Here is an 18,221-nt window from a genome sequence, read left to right on the forward strand (position 1 = left end):
CAGATTTTTACTTCAAGTGGCAAATGTGAACACCATGAGCTTTAATTGACGATCGACACTAGTATTACGCAAAAAGGGGGTGTAACAGATGAGACTTATGCAGTTCTGAGTGAAGCTTTATGCGTTGTTATGCGGCATCGCGTGTGTTCATTACCTTGTCGGTGTTCGTCAGGGGGCGGCAGACAGCGCAGCTCTGCTCACCTCGCCGTCTCGGAAGTAACTCCTCCCTAACTTCTCCTTACTACAATTTTCCGAAGTTGGTTTAAAAAACTATTTGGCTGTGTTTTCATCTGGCCAATCAGGGTCTCAATGTTAACCTTACGCTCCGCCTACAAAAATTCTGTTATCCAATGAGAAACGTTATACTTTTCGTGGTGGGGCAATGTTTTTAAAGTTTGCAACATAACAGAGACGCGAAAAAGTCTGACGCTAAAACTTGCAGCTGGTGTGGTCCTTTTAGGGTTATCGTAAGATCTATACTGTTCTTCTGGAGGGCTCTATCTTTTAACATGGGCTGGGGGGTGGTCCTAACGTAACAAAGACGTGGAAAAGTGTCACGCTAAAACTTGCGGGTGGTGTGGCCCTTTTTATGTTATCGTAAGATCTATACTGTTCTTCTGGAGGGTTCTAGCTTTTAACACTGGCTGGGGGGTGGTCCTGACGTAACAGAGACGCGAAAAAGTCTCACGCTAAAACTTGCGGGTGGTGTGGTCCTAGCGGTTAGCTGGCGACGTAGGTGTCCGTCCGTCCCTTATCGTAGGACCTTCCAGCTTAACACGGTTCTGCTCTCGGCTTCTGTTCTCGTTTCTCCCCTCGGAACTGCGTCTGTCTCAAGGTGGGAAGGTATGACATGCATTTAGGCATTCTTGTGTTAGTCTGTGGTATTCCATTTGCTCACTCGTTACTCGTATTACTTTGGTTAATTTAATGTCACGATTTATTCGGAGCTATGTGATATACTACTGGATTTGCTTATCATGTTAGGGTTTTCATGGAAGGTGTTGGATTTACCTGACACCTTACAAGCTGCACCACAACTATATAAATGTGGTATGAGTACTGTCGCTATATTATAACAAGACATTCGTTTCTCCTTATAGAGTGAGGTTTGACTGCGTTTTGGGAAATTACTTCATTATTAGGATATTCTGCGTGCCAGTAACACTGTTTCCACATTCGATGTACTCAAGCTATTTAATTTATGAAATAAAAAGTGTTGTATGTTCATGCATATTAATGTACTAATAGTTCAAAAATTAAAAATTGCCTTTTCTAAAGTTTAATAATAATTGGCTTACCTGGTTCTTTGCCTGTTCCTTCATGTTGGAGTGAAGCGTATTGATAACTGAACTGGAGGTAAGGTCCCGTCAGTTTGACAGGTGAAGGAAGTTCGTTTGGCTTTCAAGCACTGGCAGCTAGGTCAGTGTCAAATACAGAATGACGCACCCCTGTAAACTATCGCTTACTGCAACAGCCTGTTATGTCCAAAAATACGTTGCCAATGAGGAGGGTTTGACGTTCTAGTTTCTCTCATAGTCGGCCGATGTAATTTTGTTGTGTTTTTTCTGTAGCACTATTGTTAAATTCAGACTGGGTATTAATCTGACCACAAGAGGATGTTGGAAATTTTTCATACTGCTCCCAATGACACTACACTGGAAAATAAGTTTTTAACTGTGGAACTGACATTGTCAGAACGCAGGCGGAGATCTGCAGGTGTTTACTCTTATGCATTGCCTACATGTTATTTTTTCATATACAATACGTAGTCCTTGGAGGTGACCCGTGCATACAGTTGCATCAGATCTGTTCAAGAGACAATCGAGCAAGATGCTGCAGTCGTAAGACACTAAACTCACAACTGGAGGAGGAGGGAGGAGGTTAGTGTTTAACGATCGCAACTGGAAACACGACGAATCAAACTTCCTGGCAGATTAAAACTGTGTGCCCGACCTAGACTCGAACTCGGGACCTTTGCCTTTCGCGGACAAAGGTCCCGAGTTCGAGTCTCGGTCGGGCACACAGTTTTAATCTGCCAGGAAGTTTCATATCAGCGCACACTCCGCTGCAGAGTGAAAATCTCATTCTGGACGACGAATCAAATTCCCGTAAAGTAAATGCCGGAGTCGTTCATTTGAAACGACACACCCATTTCCGTTCCCTATCCTTGCACTTCCTCATTAATGATCACGGCGTCGTCGGGAAGTTATCCACCATTTTCGTTCATCTTCGTTTATTTCATAACTTCAAAAAGTCTCATGAATTTGAGGACTATGTGTGCACTGTTTACTTACTCAGAATGTCAAACTGGGGCAGCCACTTGCGCGCCATCACGTTGGGTGGTTTTCCTGGCAGTTCGTTAGTCTCCCACTTCCACAGCACTCGTTGGGGCAGTTCTGCAAAGGCCTCCAGTATGGCCTTCCGCTTATTTTCACTCAAATCCTTTGCAGTGACTGTCGAACCAAATGTGAAGAAAATCACTCCATGTTCTGCCCCGTCTATGAACTCCTGGATGTCCTGCGAAAAACGAACGTTTCAGTAAAACAACACAATTGCAACTAATACGCGAAAACTTACCGACTGTTACAAATGATTTCAGATGTTAATACTACTTCTGTCTTTGGCCCCGGCACTTCCCCACATTCTTCATCCAAGGAATTCTGTCAAAAACAGTTCATCCTTTTTTTAATTCTATACTCAGGATCTCTCTCCTAAGAGTCATCAGGCGCATTTTCTCTTGTGTTTGGAGATATTTGGAAACGTCATTTTTGCAATGTGTAGCTGGATTCAGGCCAAACAAATACTGCTCATCACGTCTTTCATGCGACGCCCATTGTCGACCGAAAGCGTCGGTTTGTTTCCCGTTACAAACAAAATGGTTTTTGAAGTGGAATTTTACGTGCCCATTCGATAGAGCTGTCCCAAATTAGTCTAATGTGACAATCATTTTGTCGACATATATTGAAGGGGGGCGGTAAAACACAAGAATAACCAGTACTCCTACAGCCACAGAGCAGCGCGCTGAATCTTTGGCGGTAGCAGTCAGCGGTGGCCAGGGCGGAGTAGTGGTTATTCGTGGTTTACTGTCCACGTTAATACGCATCGATGAAACGAATGTCGCACTGTTTTAATCCGAGAGAGCTCTTTCAAATGAGGACGTAAAATTCCGCTTTAAAAATCACTTACAAATGTAACAGTAAACAAATCGACGCTTTCCTGGTACTTCCCCAGTTACATTGTCGTTAGCTGCCAGAGTGTGTCTGTAAAGACGTATTTATCATTTGGTATTTCTTGTAACCTAGTGGGATTTTGGAAATCAAATGACCCTCCCCTGGAACCTTCGGAATCGTACTTCTATAAGGACCCCCAACGAAAGACACATCGCTTCGTCTTTGTGTGCTCACTGGGGTCTGGGGCTCACTGGAACAGGTAAATAATAGCTGCGATACACAAAGGTCTTGAGTTTCCTTCACTGTACTTACGTCGACACTTACTCAGAGTTGATTATAAGCCAAATAACTATCAGGTTTTACTGGTAGGTCAAAATAGATTTGTAAATTGGTCTGAAATATTTCTTTCCACGACTATCACTCGACCCAGTGAAGCCATCCAATCAGACCTCACGAACTGCCCAATAGCTTCAATCTGACCCAACATTTAGGCATTATAAATTGGAAAACTGGAGCTATAGATTCTTTTTCTTTTTCTTGTGCCTTTGTCCCGCATCGGCGCATGATCGCTGTTGTTAGTAACGGATCTGACATGGCTAATTTAATGGGTGGCCCTATGTCCTCCCTGTCGCCAACTCCTTATCCACCCGAGACAGAATATTTGTTCCGCAGGTGTCTACGTGTAGTCTTATGCATATTAAAATGAGCGAAAGTTTTCTAAATTTTTGGAATACTGTAACTTAGGCGAGACTTGGGTACCAGCTCGATATTCATTTGGTGCGTTGTGGGAAACCACCTGAAAACCTCATCTCGGCTTGCCAACACACTGACGGTCTTCGTTAACCCGCTGGATGGATTCTACCTGGGGCAGTGCATCTACCCGTTCCAGGAATGCCTACAAAAGATACTGCCGTCTCTTCATTGGTCATGGTAGCAAATTTTATGTTCCATATTTCTCTTCGTAACGAATATGGCCATTGCTTCAATCACGTGAAAAGATGATTTTCCTTAGTCTTACCAAATGTAACTCTTCTTAGAACCCAGCCTCTTCAATTCTTTCGCCATGGACCGAAAGAAGCGGTCCAGTTAACATATCCAGAGTTCTTCTTACTTTCTAGTTTTTACAATAGCTTAAGTCTTTTAACATTCCACGCTCCTGTTTGTAGAGCATTATCTTAATTCATTGCCTCCTTAAAACCGATTGGTGAAGGCTAGAAGATGGCATGCGACTCCCAGATCGAAACTTTCACTCTGTAGCGGAGTGCTCGCTGTTGTGAAACTTCATGGCAGAATTAAACTGTGTGCCGGATCGGGACTCGAACCCAGGACGTTTCCTTTCGCTATCAATGCTCTTATCGACTGAGCTGTCCAGGCACGCTTCACGACCCGCTCTCACAATTTCACTGCTGCCGAGTCCTCTCTCCCTCTCTCCCTCAGGAGAAAGGTAGTGGCACAACCGAAGCAATAGAGGCGGGTCACGAAGCGTGCCTGGACAGCTTGAAAGCAGTCTACTTGGGCACATTTGTATGTGGCACCCGAATATGATTTTATAAACGATGTATGTCTTTGATAGGCTTCATATCGCTGACTGTGCAAGACCGCAGACACGGAGATGTCAAATGTTTTGAAAAGAGAAACTTAACTTGCAATATAATTTTGCTAAAAGAATCAGTGTTAGTAATTCACCACAATGAGTACCGCCTCCCTGTCCAGGTCATATGTTTTTCTAAGAAGTTGGCATTTCTCTAATGTTTTCAGTTATCAGCCAAAAGAATTTAGTTTACCTTTCAAAGTATTACGGCCAGTATTACACACTGTTGAGCATGTAGCTAGTATATTTTATCATGAAAGACCAGAATATGTCGCGTTCCACCGTTGCTGCTTTAGAGGTAAGACAATTCAGTTTATTGTTATGTGCACAGGGACCAGAGTTATCAGTTTTGACCAGGGCCAGAGGATTTCCTGCCTAAGGGGCTGAATGTTGTTGCAGTAACTGTATTTCTTTATTGGTGTTGGGAGTTGCATTGCCCAGTCATTTCGTATTAAGTTTCGCTAACAATAACACAGAGTAAGTACACCACTTGCAGTTACAACAGGCTACACGATAATTCGAGTTTAGTATCCGTTCCACAGTTCAGACATTCATTCAACGTAATCTTAATCTTTTTTTAAAGAACGTTACAAGCTCAGCAGGTAACAGCACGCCCCACACCGGAAAGGCGACTGGACGTGATTACGTAGCTGTTCTTTTGTTGTGCTTTCAGTCCGAATACTCGTTTTCTGAAGCTCTTCATCCTAGTCTGTACTCTGCAGGCCTCTCATTGTGTGCACTCCGTTTGAACTTGCTTACTGCAATTTAACTTTAGCATACTTCTACCGATTTTTACTCTCCACAATCCCTCTGTTACCAAATTAAAATTTTGTTGATGACTAATTAATTCATCCCTTCTTTTGATGGAATAATGGTTGTCTCATACAGAGTGCTGGTGATCTTTCCGAGGTACCCAGAAACAGACATATTGTCCTTCTTGGAGCTAGTGACCAGAGACAAGCTTGATATTTGTTTTAATGAAACATATCTGTCGCTATCTTAGCGACAAATCGGGTTACTATACAATCATCAGCCAGAACATTATGATCACCAATCCACTATCGCTATAAACATGTCCAGGCGATGGCATCGTCACCTGGCGAGGAATGACTGCTAGTCAGACACACCCACGGTGCATGTAGTATTAGTGAGCATGCTGTAGAATGGGGAAGGGGCTCGATCTATCTGGCGGATTGCGATGGCCTGAAGGCTCAGCACGAGCATTTAGGAAACTGGTCGACTTGTCGGGTGTTCGAGTAGTGCTGTGGTGAGTGTCATCAACACGTGGCGAAACCAAGGTGAAACAACGTCCCGACGTCGTGGGGTTGGGCGGCCACCTCTCATTACAGATGTCGTACGTCGTAGACTGGGGGGACTGGAAAAACAGGACAGTGGCGAACTGTGGCGGAACTAACATCAGACTTCAATGCCGATGGCACTGCGCGCATCCGTCGTCTTCCAGGGGGCTCCATTATGCTCTGGGGAACATCCACTTAGGCATCCGTCCAGAGGCGCTCGCGCAAGGCACCATGACGACCACGGAGTATCGTAAGCAGGTTGCAGAACACGTACACCTTTAGCATAGATAAAGGTGGCGATGCGTCAAGCCATGGAAGCAATGCGGTCTTGGTAAGTCGCTGGAGGGAGTTGGCACTACATCTGCGCACACAGGACACCTAATTCCCATAATTCCGGGGTGAGGGGCGTTGAGCTCTGACGCCACATTCAATCACATCCCTGATGTGTTCGACGGGGAACAGATCTGGCGCGTTGGGGAGGCCAACACATCAACTGGAACTCGTCACTATGTTCCACGAACCACTTCATCACAAGGCATTAGGCCAAGTGACCTCTTTGGGGGGGGGGGGGGAGGCAAGAGAACAGGGCCACGTCATCTTCACCTCTAGGCCCGTAGTCAGCAACTAAGCAAGGTTCGGTTTACCTGGAAAGTTTAATCGCCACAATTTGAGAGTGTGTGGCACTGAAAATCTTCATGAAATTTAATAATTTTTTTGAGCGGTGTCACAGACGAGTCTGTGTGGGCCTTTTTTCTTCTGTGCGAAGTCTGTGATAGGTACGTGTTAACTTAATATGTTGCAGCATCGATGTTTGTCCCTACTTAAACGACCAACTTCCGCATCACTAGATTGGGAGTAGTGATGAAGATGATATGGTTCTGTTCCTTTGGCCTCCCTGGTCACCTGACTGTTTCCTTTGGACGTACATTGAAGACTGTGTTTACGTATTCCCATTGCCAGTAATAGTGGAACAGCTCAGGGAATCATCAATGCTGCTGTGATGACTGTTGACAGGATGTTGCTACATAAGGAAAGGTACGAACTTGAATACCGACTGAATGTGTGTAGCTTGACAGGAGGAGCACTAGTAGCACATCTGTAGAGTGCAAAATCTAAACCTATTTAATGCATCATTCACAACTATACACGTAATACCTCGGAAATAATAGAGCTTTCAAAACAAAAAATATATTATTCGAAGGCCAGTTACATTAATGTGACCACCACCTGTTCTCGATGTCAAATGCAAGAACCACTGAGAGACTTCAGGTGGCAACACTAGCAGTGGGGGGCGGAGGGAGGTGGATGTACATAGACCATTTCGGAGGGGCCCGGAAAACAGCGCAGTCATTGTCGAAATGCGGAAACGGGACAACTTATCTGACGTCCGGTCATTAGATTTCGGGCCCTGAAACAGTTGTTTGTAAGCTGTGTCGTGCCGCAATGGTTAAAGTATACCATGCATGGCAAAACGGTGCTATCTTGAGGACACCATGGGCCATAGACGACATGGGTGAACGACGCTGCAGAGATATGTACCGTCTAATAGACATGCAACTATTGAACAACTCACTGGTCAGATGAACCAAGAGGCTACCTACAGTCCCTCCTCAACGGCTGTTTAGCGAACGCTGCTGCTTACAGGTCTCTGTAGCAGGCACCTCGTTCATGCACCCACGCTGACAGTTGTTCTTCAGCGATGAAGGCTGGAATGTGCATACCAAAAAAGCAACTGGACGTTCACTGACTGACAACAGGTGGCCTTTCAGATGAAACTCGTTTTATGCCACATCAGACAGATAGCCAGTGGCGAATAGGGTGTAAAACGTCAGTTAGTGTCACACACAAACTTTCTAGCAAGTCACAGTGCACTCATGGAACACACAAGCACCCTGTAAGCAAACATAGCGACATCATACCTAGCAACAACGCAAGTGGAATGGCACAAACGACTGTCAGTGTGGAAAATTTTCGAGATGGAATACCTCGTAAACGAATCTCTCTACAATCATACAATAAACACCACTGATATTCTAATTTACTCTACGTTTAATTTGTTAATGATAGTAGGCATTGTTCCATTTAAAAAAATCGCACAAAAATGCATTTTAAGTGTTGTTACAATCTGTTTGTTGGCTAACAATACAAGCCCTGAATACCAACCCATTGTGTGAAAACTGCGCATCAACAGCACTTTCCATTTCTGCAATATTTTCGGTGTAAGTTTTAGGTGATTCACAATGAATATTATAAAAATGTACCAAGTATATCATCTCCTCCTAACCACTGGATCGAATGCTGTCAAACTCGGAACAGAAACCACCTACTGTCGAGAAAGAATGTTGTGGGGTTAATAGCAGCCTCCCAGGGAATGTGGGTGGGAGTTGCAATTGGGTGATGTAAGAGATGGACAAAGGCAGGGAGAGAAGGAGATGGACAGAGAGATGGAAGGAGGAGGAGATGGAAAGAGAGAGTGGAGTAGAGGAGATAGATAAAAATAGAGGGAGGAAGAGACAGAGAAAGGGTGAAGGAGGGAATGGGGAACAAGGCACAGAGAGGTTGAAGGAGAGGAGAAGGAGGCGATGGGCTGAGAGGAGCAAAGGAGGAGATGGACAGAGAGAGGAGGAACAAGATAGATAGAGAGGAAGGGGGAGGAGATGTTGGATAGATAATGGGGGAATCAGATGGTCAGAGGGAAACAGGAGATGGACAAGGAGAGGCAGATTGATGATGTGGACAGAGATACAAGAAGTAACTGGACAGAGAGAGAAGAGGAGAAGATGGACAGAGAGAGGGAGAGGGGGAACAGGATACAAAGTGGGAGACAGGGGGATGGAGCTGGAGTAGGAGATGGACACAGAGAGTGGTGACAACGAGATTGACAGAGAGAGGCCTGAGGAGGATATGGACAGAGGTACTGAGGAGCTGCCAATGCACAGAGAGAATGGGAAAGAGAAGATCGACAGATTGGGGAGAAAGTAATGGAGAGAGTTTGGGATGGGGAAATGGAAAGAGCGAGGGGAAAATATGGACACAGAGAGGAAAAAAAAGATGGACAGAGAGAGATGGAAGAACAAATAGAAAGAGAGAGGGGGAGGAGGAGATAGACACTGAGGGTTGATGAGGAGATGCACAGGTAGAGGAAGAGAAGGTGGCCAGAGAGAGGCGGCGGCAGTGGTGGTAAGTTCCTATGGGACAACTGCTGTCATCGGTCCCTAGGCTTACACACTACTTAATCTAACTTACTAACTGAAAATAACTTACGCTAAGGACAACTCACACACTCATGCCCGAGGGGGGACTCGAACCTCTGATAGGGGTAGCTGCGTGAACTGTGGCAAGCTATCTCAGAGTGTGCGGCTACGCCATATGGCTCAGAGAGAGGTGGATGAGGAGATCCACAGAGGGAGAATAAGAGATTCTGAGAGAGAGTGGGAGCAGAAGATGGACAGGTAGGGGTAGGAGGACATGGTCAGAAAGAGGTGGAATGGGTGGTCAATTGAGAGAGGGGGAAAGAGAAAGTGGACAGAGAGGGGGAGGTGGAGATGAAAAGAGAGGGAGATGAAGAGGTGGGTAGAGGGGGGGGGGGAGTAGTAGATGGACACACAGGGAGGATGAGATGGACAGAAGGGAGCAGGAGACTGGCAAGGAGGGGAGATGGTGAGATTGGCAGGGGAAGGGGGAGTTGGTCAGACAGAGGGAGAGAGAAAGAGAGAGAGAGAGAGAGAGAGAGAGCGAGAGAGAGAGATGGAGGAAGAGATCGACAGAGGGAGAGGAAGGTGGTGATGGACAGGAAGATGGGCAGGAGCATATGGTCAGAGATAGGGGAGAGGAGATGGTCATAGGGAGAAGGGAGCAGGAGATGTGAGAGAGAGGTGTGAGGAGTTGATGGATACAGAAAGACTGGAGAGGAGAGAAGAGACAGGGGGAGAGGGAGGAATTGATGGGCAGAGGATAAGATAGATAGAAAGAGCGTGAGGAGGATATAGACAGCAGGAGCAGATGGAAAGGGGGGTGACGACATGGAAAGAGATGGGGAGAGGAGTTCAACAGAGAGAGAGAGGGTGGAGGAGAAGATGGACAGAAAGAGGAGGAGATGGACAGACACAAGGAGTGGCAGAGATGGACTAACAGAAAGACAGACTGAGAGTGAGAAGAGGAGGAGATGGAAAGAAAGATGGGAAGGGGGTCATCAATAGAGAGAGAGAGAGAGAGAGAGAGAGGCAGAAGGGCAGAGGGGGGAGGGGAGGAGGAGATGTGCGCAGTGTTTGTGACATGCACATAAACAGGCGAAGCCACATATAAGTAGTACATATTTTACCGTCTATTTCGGTCACAAGCTGTACTTACTAGCTAATCGACGGTGAAAAACTGTCACTTTTGCTTGCAAGTATAAGTAATTCAAGGGTTGGTGAAAATCTGCAACAGTTTTTAACTTACCCTTCCGCTAGTGAAAACATAAATAGAGCGCTCTGGCCCCTTGGTCAATTTGACTCTATAGACACCCGAACTAGTTAGTGGTTCAAAAGTTTTATTCCATAATGGACATTTATAATTCCTAAGGCGTACTAGCTCTTAAATAAAATTTGATTAGTTGTTGCCTCCACATTTTATGCGGGAATCAAACAAAACGTTTAAAAAAATATGAGTACATAATGGAGAACAAGTGTTAGATAGTTCATCAAATGTATCGGTTGTGTCAGACTTTTTCAAAATAAGGGAAGCAGTTTTTTCTTGTTCTGTTTGCGTTACTAGCAAATTCTAGTGCTTACCTTTGGAAGCTTCTTCGCTGGTTTGATATGAATCCCTCCTACTTCCACAACAGCAGGTACAAGTGGTCGCGGAGGATTCAGTGCTGGATTCGTATTGATGAAAAGCATACTAGTATTTTTAGCAATTTCTTGTAGAGGAGGGAGTGAATCACCGAAGTATTTCTTGACTACCGTATTCGCTGGTTTGTCCATGTATTCAATAAAAAACCATTTGCTGTAAATCGTATACCACAAATTTCTGAGACGCTCAAAGAAGCTCATGTGGTCACTAATCCGTAAAAACTGAGTTGGTATATAGGATGGATTATCTGGTAAACCAAAGCGATCTGGATTCCAAGGCATAACGACAGATGACAGAAGTGCAATGTTGGGCGCCTGAAACTTGTACACAAATGGTAACAGGCAGTCAGTGGTAAAGGGTTCAGTAAAGATGAGATCGTATTTTTCATGTGATTTCATAAGCTTCTGCATTGCGGGAAACTGAAGTAGTTTTTCACATGCCTGTTCGGTCAGAAGCTTGAGTAATCTAAATGTGACTGAGGGATCGTCTCTGCCAAACACTTCGTCCACAGGAATTGCATTCACTACAGAAGGCAGGGAACCGACTAGGCTCACGTCTGTGTAGTTTGGCACGGGCTTAGCTTGAGGGAAGTGGCTGTAGACAAACACCTCGTGGCCCCTGGCAGCGAGCGTCTTCATTACCTCCTCGAACATTAGAAAGTGACTCTTTCCTGGATAATTGAACAGACCCAGAATGCGGGCTGCATCTGATTCTCCAGCCAGCACTGCCACTGTAACCATCAGGAAAATATACTGCATCTGCAAAAGAAGAAAGAAATTACTTACTATTTTAAAATGTAATGTTAAACTGAACAATAAAATGTTTGAAATTCTCTTCTAAAATTAACATAATTAAATCTCGAATTATTTGAAGATCCAGACAAAACAAATTAGATGAATCGATTATAAAAATTTCGATGTAGTGTGCTATTTGGGGGCACTGGGACTGGGAAAAGGTCATCACGCGAGGAAGCCTTTGCTCTGGTTAGGTGGTGCCCGTGGAGAGAGGCGTCGTTCTCAGTAGGTGACATCGTGGTGGACTTTAGGCGTCATTGTGACCAAAGTTACCAGACAGTGGCCGCGAGACACTGGCAAGCTCTTCAGACAGACAGCATTATATTGTCAAGTTAATCGAAGAACTTTCCCTCCTTTGCCACCCTATGTGAAGAAAGCATGTGTAAGAGACTTGCGGAGAGTTATTCCGCTCAGTTCCTGGTTTGTTGAAATGGCTCTGAGCACTGTGGCACTAAACTTCTGAGGTCATTAGTCCCCTAGAACTAGTTAAACCTAACCAACCTAAGGACATCACACACATCCATGCCCGAGGTAGGATTCGAACCTGCGATCGTAGCGGCCTCGCGGTTCCAGACTGCAGTGCCTAGAGCCGCACGGCCACTTCGGCCGGCTCCTGGTTTGTACCCTAACAGACGTAGGATCCTTGGTCTCGACAAAACCAAAGTTTTTTGTGTAAAATGTTGAGGATGTATTTGACGAACTCTCTTCCCTTAGCAAATGGCGAAGGGTTTCAGCAAATGCACCCAAACCTGGACGTTAGTGACTTGTAAACAACTTGATGATATTGCTGTTACCATCACCCCCTTCCCCTCCCCCCTCCCGCCCCATAGGGGCCTCAAAATGATCCACGGATTAAATTTTTTCCCGGAACCTCACACTGCGGACTTGGAAAAGCGAGGGATCCACTTCAAACGTGTCATATGCCAAGGCCCAAAAGACACAAGATAGACACCTCACTTCTGATGGAGACATGTTTCTAGCAAAGGAGAAAATCGTGTCTTATCATTGCTATGTGTCGTCATATTTCTTATTAGAATGCTACTCTGGTGAACCCAAAGGTGCCAGATTCCACCACGTTGATGGATTCTGAACCATTGATCGTTGATGGGTTCCACGCCCACTGGTAATAGACAGTGATCCTGGAGCGTAATTTGATCTCCTGGCCCCTTCACACTTAACTAGGACACCCTCACCCTGAAGATCTAATGGAAATGTAATAAATATTACTGTCACCTATTGGAAGTATGACAACTGATTTCCCCTTCTTCTGCCGTTTGTATTGAGCTTCAAGAAACTCGCTTCACTGACGACCATTCCCCTACGCTTCATGGTTACCATGCATTTTGTCAGAACAGTACTGGCCCTGAGGGGGCATCTGTAGCAGTCTATACATTGGTTCTCGCAGATGTCGTCTGTGAGTGAATTCCTTTACTTACCATCTTGAAATCAATAACAGTTAGGGAGCAGACGACCCTATCGATCACCGTTTGTAGCTTTTATTTATCTTTGAGTAGGCCACTTTCTTATTTTGAGATGACCACCTTATTTCAAAAGCTTCCCTCCTTTTCTCCTATTTGGGGATTTCTGCGAGTACCAACTCCTGTGAAGAATTATCACCTTGCCTTTCAGTGCCGTCAATGGCGCCTTTATGGCATTCGATTTACAACCTTTTCCCTCAGTCTTAAAGCTTCACTTCATTAGTCGCTACAACAGGATCTTTGTGACAGTGACAATTTCCCAGTGATATTGTCATTCCCTTGCCACATTACGATGTTGGGTGCTTTGAAAGGCCTACTGGTAGTTGTCTCTCTCTGCGGTCACCTTCGCCCTCTCACTGTCGGAGTGCATCGAACGAGGCTGTGCAAGACGCCTCCGATTTGATCACCTGAGCTGCTCGAACCGCAATTGCCCTTTCTAAAGGCACAAGGTACCCTCCATTGCCGCCCAGTTCCGTCGTAGGCTATACACAATGCAACAGCTGTTCATTGTCGCCGCAGAGACTTGCAGCGTATCCAGTGACATCCTTTACGGACCATACTTCTAACTTTTAAGCGACTTAGTGTTAAGGCCAACTATCCAATTGAACGCAGAATGAAGGAGGGTGGGTACGTTAAGTTTCCTCCAATGAAACGTACAGCTTTTTATCTCAGGTGTGGTCCAAGCTGCGTGACAAATTGGACCACCAAAGATCAACAATTGTACAGCGTCTTTCCCTTCATGGTGCCCCTTGTACTGACTCATCATCTGTTTCTGACTCACTTTGTGACAGCGTCGGCATTCTCTTGTTATGTGGCTGCCTTCCGAACGCTTAGGCGACATACGGAACACTTCTCAGTCTCCTTCACCTCTCGTCATTCCGCTTTATATAATGAAACTTTCACTGACTGGGAACTGCTTCAGGCTCTTGTCTCACGATACAACGCCTGGCCGTGATTTCGTTCACAATCAGATCCAACATTTGACTATCACCAAAGGCTCCATATCCTTGCAACCTTCAATTATATTTTGCTCAACAGTATCTTCCTTTCGCAAAGATGAAATAGTATCATCATGCCAATCATTAACTCAGGCAACAGCCCACCATCCATCGACAGTTACCAGCCGATTTGGGTCACCAACGTGTTCTGCAAACTGACTGAAAGGATGGTTGTCCAACCATTATGCTGGGTTCTCGAATATCAGGCCTTTTGTCCCTCCCTTTAGTGAGGTTCTGGAAGGGACGATCCACAACCTACCATTTGGTTAGTTTGGAAACGGAAATCCGACGGCTTTTTCAACACTTCCTCACCTCATAGAAGTTTTTTTAGACCACTTGGCGACGTCGTATGACTGAAGATTTCGAGGCCTCCTAACAATTTTTTCGCCAGTTTTTATCCCCCCCCCCCCCCCCAGTTGTTTCAGCTAGAGTTGGTACTTCACTCATCTCACCACTGGTCCACGAGAATGGCGTTCTGCAGGGCTCCATACTAGGTATCATACTCTCTATAATTGCCACTAATGGGCTACTGACATCTATCGAGCTGCTGGTCACCCCTGCATTGTATGTCAACAACTTTTGCGTTTGATACAACTCTGTAGCCCTGACTGAATGGCAGTTCCAAGGTGCCATATAAAAGTCTCAGCTTGGACCCTTTCCTATGCTTTCCAGTTCTCTTCTGACAAAACGGGAATCGTGTATTTACGTCGTTGTATCAAGAATCATCCTGACCCACAACTCTACTTGGGTAACAGCGCTTTGACCTTGTACCACAGTTTCGATTTCTGGTATTGCTCTTTGACAAAAGAGCAATACCCATATTCGACAACTAAAGACTAGATCCATGTGGAAGCGTAACAATCTTTGCTTCCTTGCCCACACCTCTTGGAGTGTGGATTGTGCTACTCTTCTCTACAGCTGTCGTGCCCTGGTCTCACCCCACTGAACTACAGTTGCCAGGTTTATGGCACAGTGACACCTTCAGCTTCGAAATCGTTAGACCCGGTCAACTGCAGTTAATTTCGACTGACTGTGGCACCTTTTCGACTAGTACTGCAGACAGTGTCTTTGCCTAAGTGGTGATCTTCCCTTTTAAGTTCCAACAGTACCAACTGTTGCTCGTCTATGCTATCACCAGTCGACAGTTTCCTAATCATTCAGATAATCCTACTATTTTAGGATGTGAGGGTTGTAAAACCCCAGATTAAGGCCCTTGGGTAGGATTGCCAGTTAGAATACACCTCACACTCCTGCCAGGACCTCCTTAGACTGTACTCCCCATGTTTTGCCACACAACGTGCCTTGTTTGGTACCCACGCCAGTCTTTTTCAGGGTCCTAAAATTTCAATCACCACATGACCTTTTGGCATCTGTTTTTTTAGGTTCTTCAAGAGGATCAAAGTACTACCATCTTTTACACTAATGGGTCTAAAACCACGTGTAGGACAGGATATGCTTTTATATCTCCTACTGGTCGGGAACACCAGTCATTGCTGCAAACACATAGTTTTTTTTTATGGTGGAGCTGATAGTCTTTAGCGGAGCCCTTCATTTTATAAGGGCCTTCCTTAACACCGTCTTAATATGTAGTGACACAATAAACAGTCTTTAAGCCACTGACTGATGTTACTCTTGACCTGCTGTTCAGAAACTTAGTCATGCTGCCTATTCGATTGTCTTCCTCTGGATCCCAAGTGATGTGGTTGTCTCAGGGAATGAACTGGACGGCTGTTTGGCTTTAGAAGTGATTATGCGCCTCCCATTCACTATAAAGATCGTAGATGCGGATTTGTGGGTGTAAATAAGGCCTTTGCTCGCTAAGATATGGAACTACATCTGACAGGCTGTTTTTTTTTTTTTTTTTTTTTTTTAGTCGTAAGTCTTGTGACTGGCTTGATGTGGCCCACTACGAATTCCTCTCCTTTACCAGCCTCTTCATCTCAGAGTAGCACTTGCAACCTAAGTCCTCAATTATTTGCTGGATGTATTCCAATACCGGTTTTACTCTCTACAACTCCCTCTAGCATTTTTATACTCTGCAACACCCTCTAGTACCATGAAAGTCATTCAGTAATGTCTTAATAGATGTCCTACCATTCTGTCCCTGCTTCTTGTCCTTTTATTCCACCTCGTATTCCTTTCCTCGCCGATTCTCTGGAGAACCTCCTCATTCCTTGCCTTATCAGTCCACCTTTTTTTCAACTTTCTTCTGTAGCACCACATGTCAAATTCTTCTTTTCTTCCAAAAAAGAAATGATTGTCAGATGGACTGATTCACCATATCGAAAAGTCAATTAAAGGGGAAGGCTTGTCAGGTAACGTGACGAGAAAGAAACAGGAGTTGGTGCAGAGCAGTTAGGGGATCCATTATTATTACATCAGAATTTAAAGGAGCTTTCGAAAACTTAGGAACAAATAAGTCAGAAGGGATTGATAACATTCCATCAGAACTTCTAAAATCATTGGTTGATGTGGCAACAAAACGAATATCACATTGGTGTGTAGATGCAATAACATATGGTGTACAATAAGGTGCCGATGTATAGGAAAAATTGTTGATAACAGTGTGATTTTACATTTACCCAGTGTGGGAAGTTTTTCAATAATTCTTGGGTCTTTAGCTGGGTGCCATCGTCCAGATGTGGTAATGTTTCAGCAAGCCGAGTTGTTGCCACCTTCAGGTGTTCCTGGCTACTAATTGCCTTCTGTTGTGTGCAGCCTTTATATACCCCTCCCCCCTCCCACGGTCACTGTCTGGCCATCTGTGGGCGCAGATCTAGTGTGGTGGTGGGGGAAGCGCATCGCACAGACACAATCTGAGCCCTGCTTCCACCACTGCTGGACACTGGTCTCTGCTGGCGTGGCAACAATACATCCCCATCTTCTTCAGTTGCCACAATGAGGGCAGAATTACACATCGATTGCCGCTGAGTTTTGCAGTGATGAAGGGTGGTTCCCAGACCTTCCTTAATTGACAACCCCTATCTTTATCTATTTATTCATTAGTTCATCACTGATGCCCAAATCATCTTAGGCACTCAAAGCTGGCTAGAGCTGGGGATAAGCACAGCCGAAATTGCAAAGAACCTAACGGTGTTCCGAAAGGATAGGCTAAACACGGTTGGCGGTGGCGTGTTTGTTGTTGTTAGGAGTAGTTTATCTTGTCGCGAAATTGAAGTAGATAGTTCCTGTGAGTTAGTATGGGCCGAGGTCATTGTCGGCAAACGGAATAAAATAATATTTGGATCCTTGTACCGACCTCCCATTTCTGATGATACAGTTGTGGAAAGGTTCAAAGAAAACTTGAGTTTGATTTCAAACACGTACCCGACGCACACGATTATAGTTGGTGGTAACTTGAATTTACCCTCGATATGTTGGCGAAAATACATGTTTAATTCCGGAGGTACGCATAAAACATCATCCGAAATTGTGCTAAACGCCTTCTGTGAAAATTATTTCGAACAGTTAGTTCATGAGCCCACGCGAATAGTAAACGGTTGTGAAAACACACTTGACCTCTTAGCAACAAAAAAAGCCTGAGTTAATAACGAGCATCAAAATGGATATAGGGATTAATGAACACAGGGTTGTCTTAGCGAGACAATATTGTAACTCCCAAATCCCCCAAAAATAAACGAAAAATACACCTATTCGAGAAAGCCTTCCTGAGAGACAATCTCCACTCCTTCCGTATTAATGATGTAAGTGTACACCAGATGCGGCTTGAATTCAGAGAAATAGCATCGGTAGCAATTGAGAGATTTATACCAAATAAATTAACAAACGACGGAGCTCATCCTTCTTGGTACCCAAAACGAGTCAGAACACTGTTGCAGAAACAACGAAACAAACATGCCAAATTTAAACAGATGCAAAATCCCCGAGACTGGCGATCTTTTGCAGAAGCTCGAAATTTAGCGCGTACTTCAATGCGAGATGCTTATAACAGTTTCCACAACAAAACGTTGTCTCGAAACCTGGCAGAAAATCCAAAAGATTCTGGTCGTACGTGAAGTATGTTAGCGGCAAGAAACAAAATGGAGATACTATCGAAGA

The 18,221-nt window shown here is 44.8% G+C and overlaps 1 protein-coding gene across 1 annotated transcript in view; it reads right to left on the minus strand.

Annotated features, from left to right (window-relative positions):
* LOC126188508 (UDP-glycosyltransferase UGT5-like) overlaps nucleotides 1–18,221 on the minus strand; it is a 102,544-nt gene that overhangs the window by 35,621 nt on the left and 48,702 nt on the right. The window contains exons 2-3 of the mRNA XM_049930111.1: nucleotides 10,832–11,650; nucleotides 2,295–2,517 (exon numbers count right to left, since the gene is read on the minus strand). Coding sequence (XP_049786068.1) covers nucleotides 2,295–2,517; nucleotides 10,832–11,650 — 1,042 coding nt within the window. The remainder of the gene's footprint in view (nucleotides 1–2,294; nucleotides 2,518–10,831; nucleotides 11,651–18,221) is intronic.

The sequence above is a fragment of the Schistocerca cancellata genome, chromosome 5, assembly GCF_023864275.1.
Source record: "Schistocerca cancellata isolate TAMUIC-IGC-003103 chromosome 5, iqSchCanc2.1, whole genome shotgun sequence".
Lineage (NCBI taxonomy): Eukaryota > Metazoa > Arthropoda > Insecta > Orthoptera > Acrididae > Schistocerca > Schistocerca cancellata.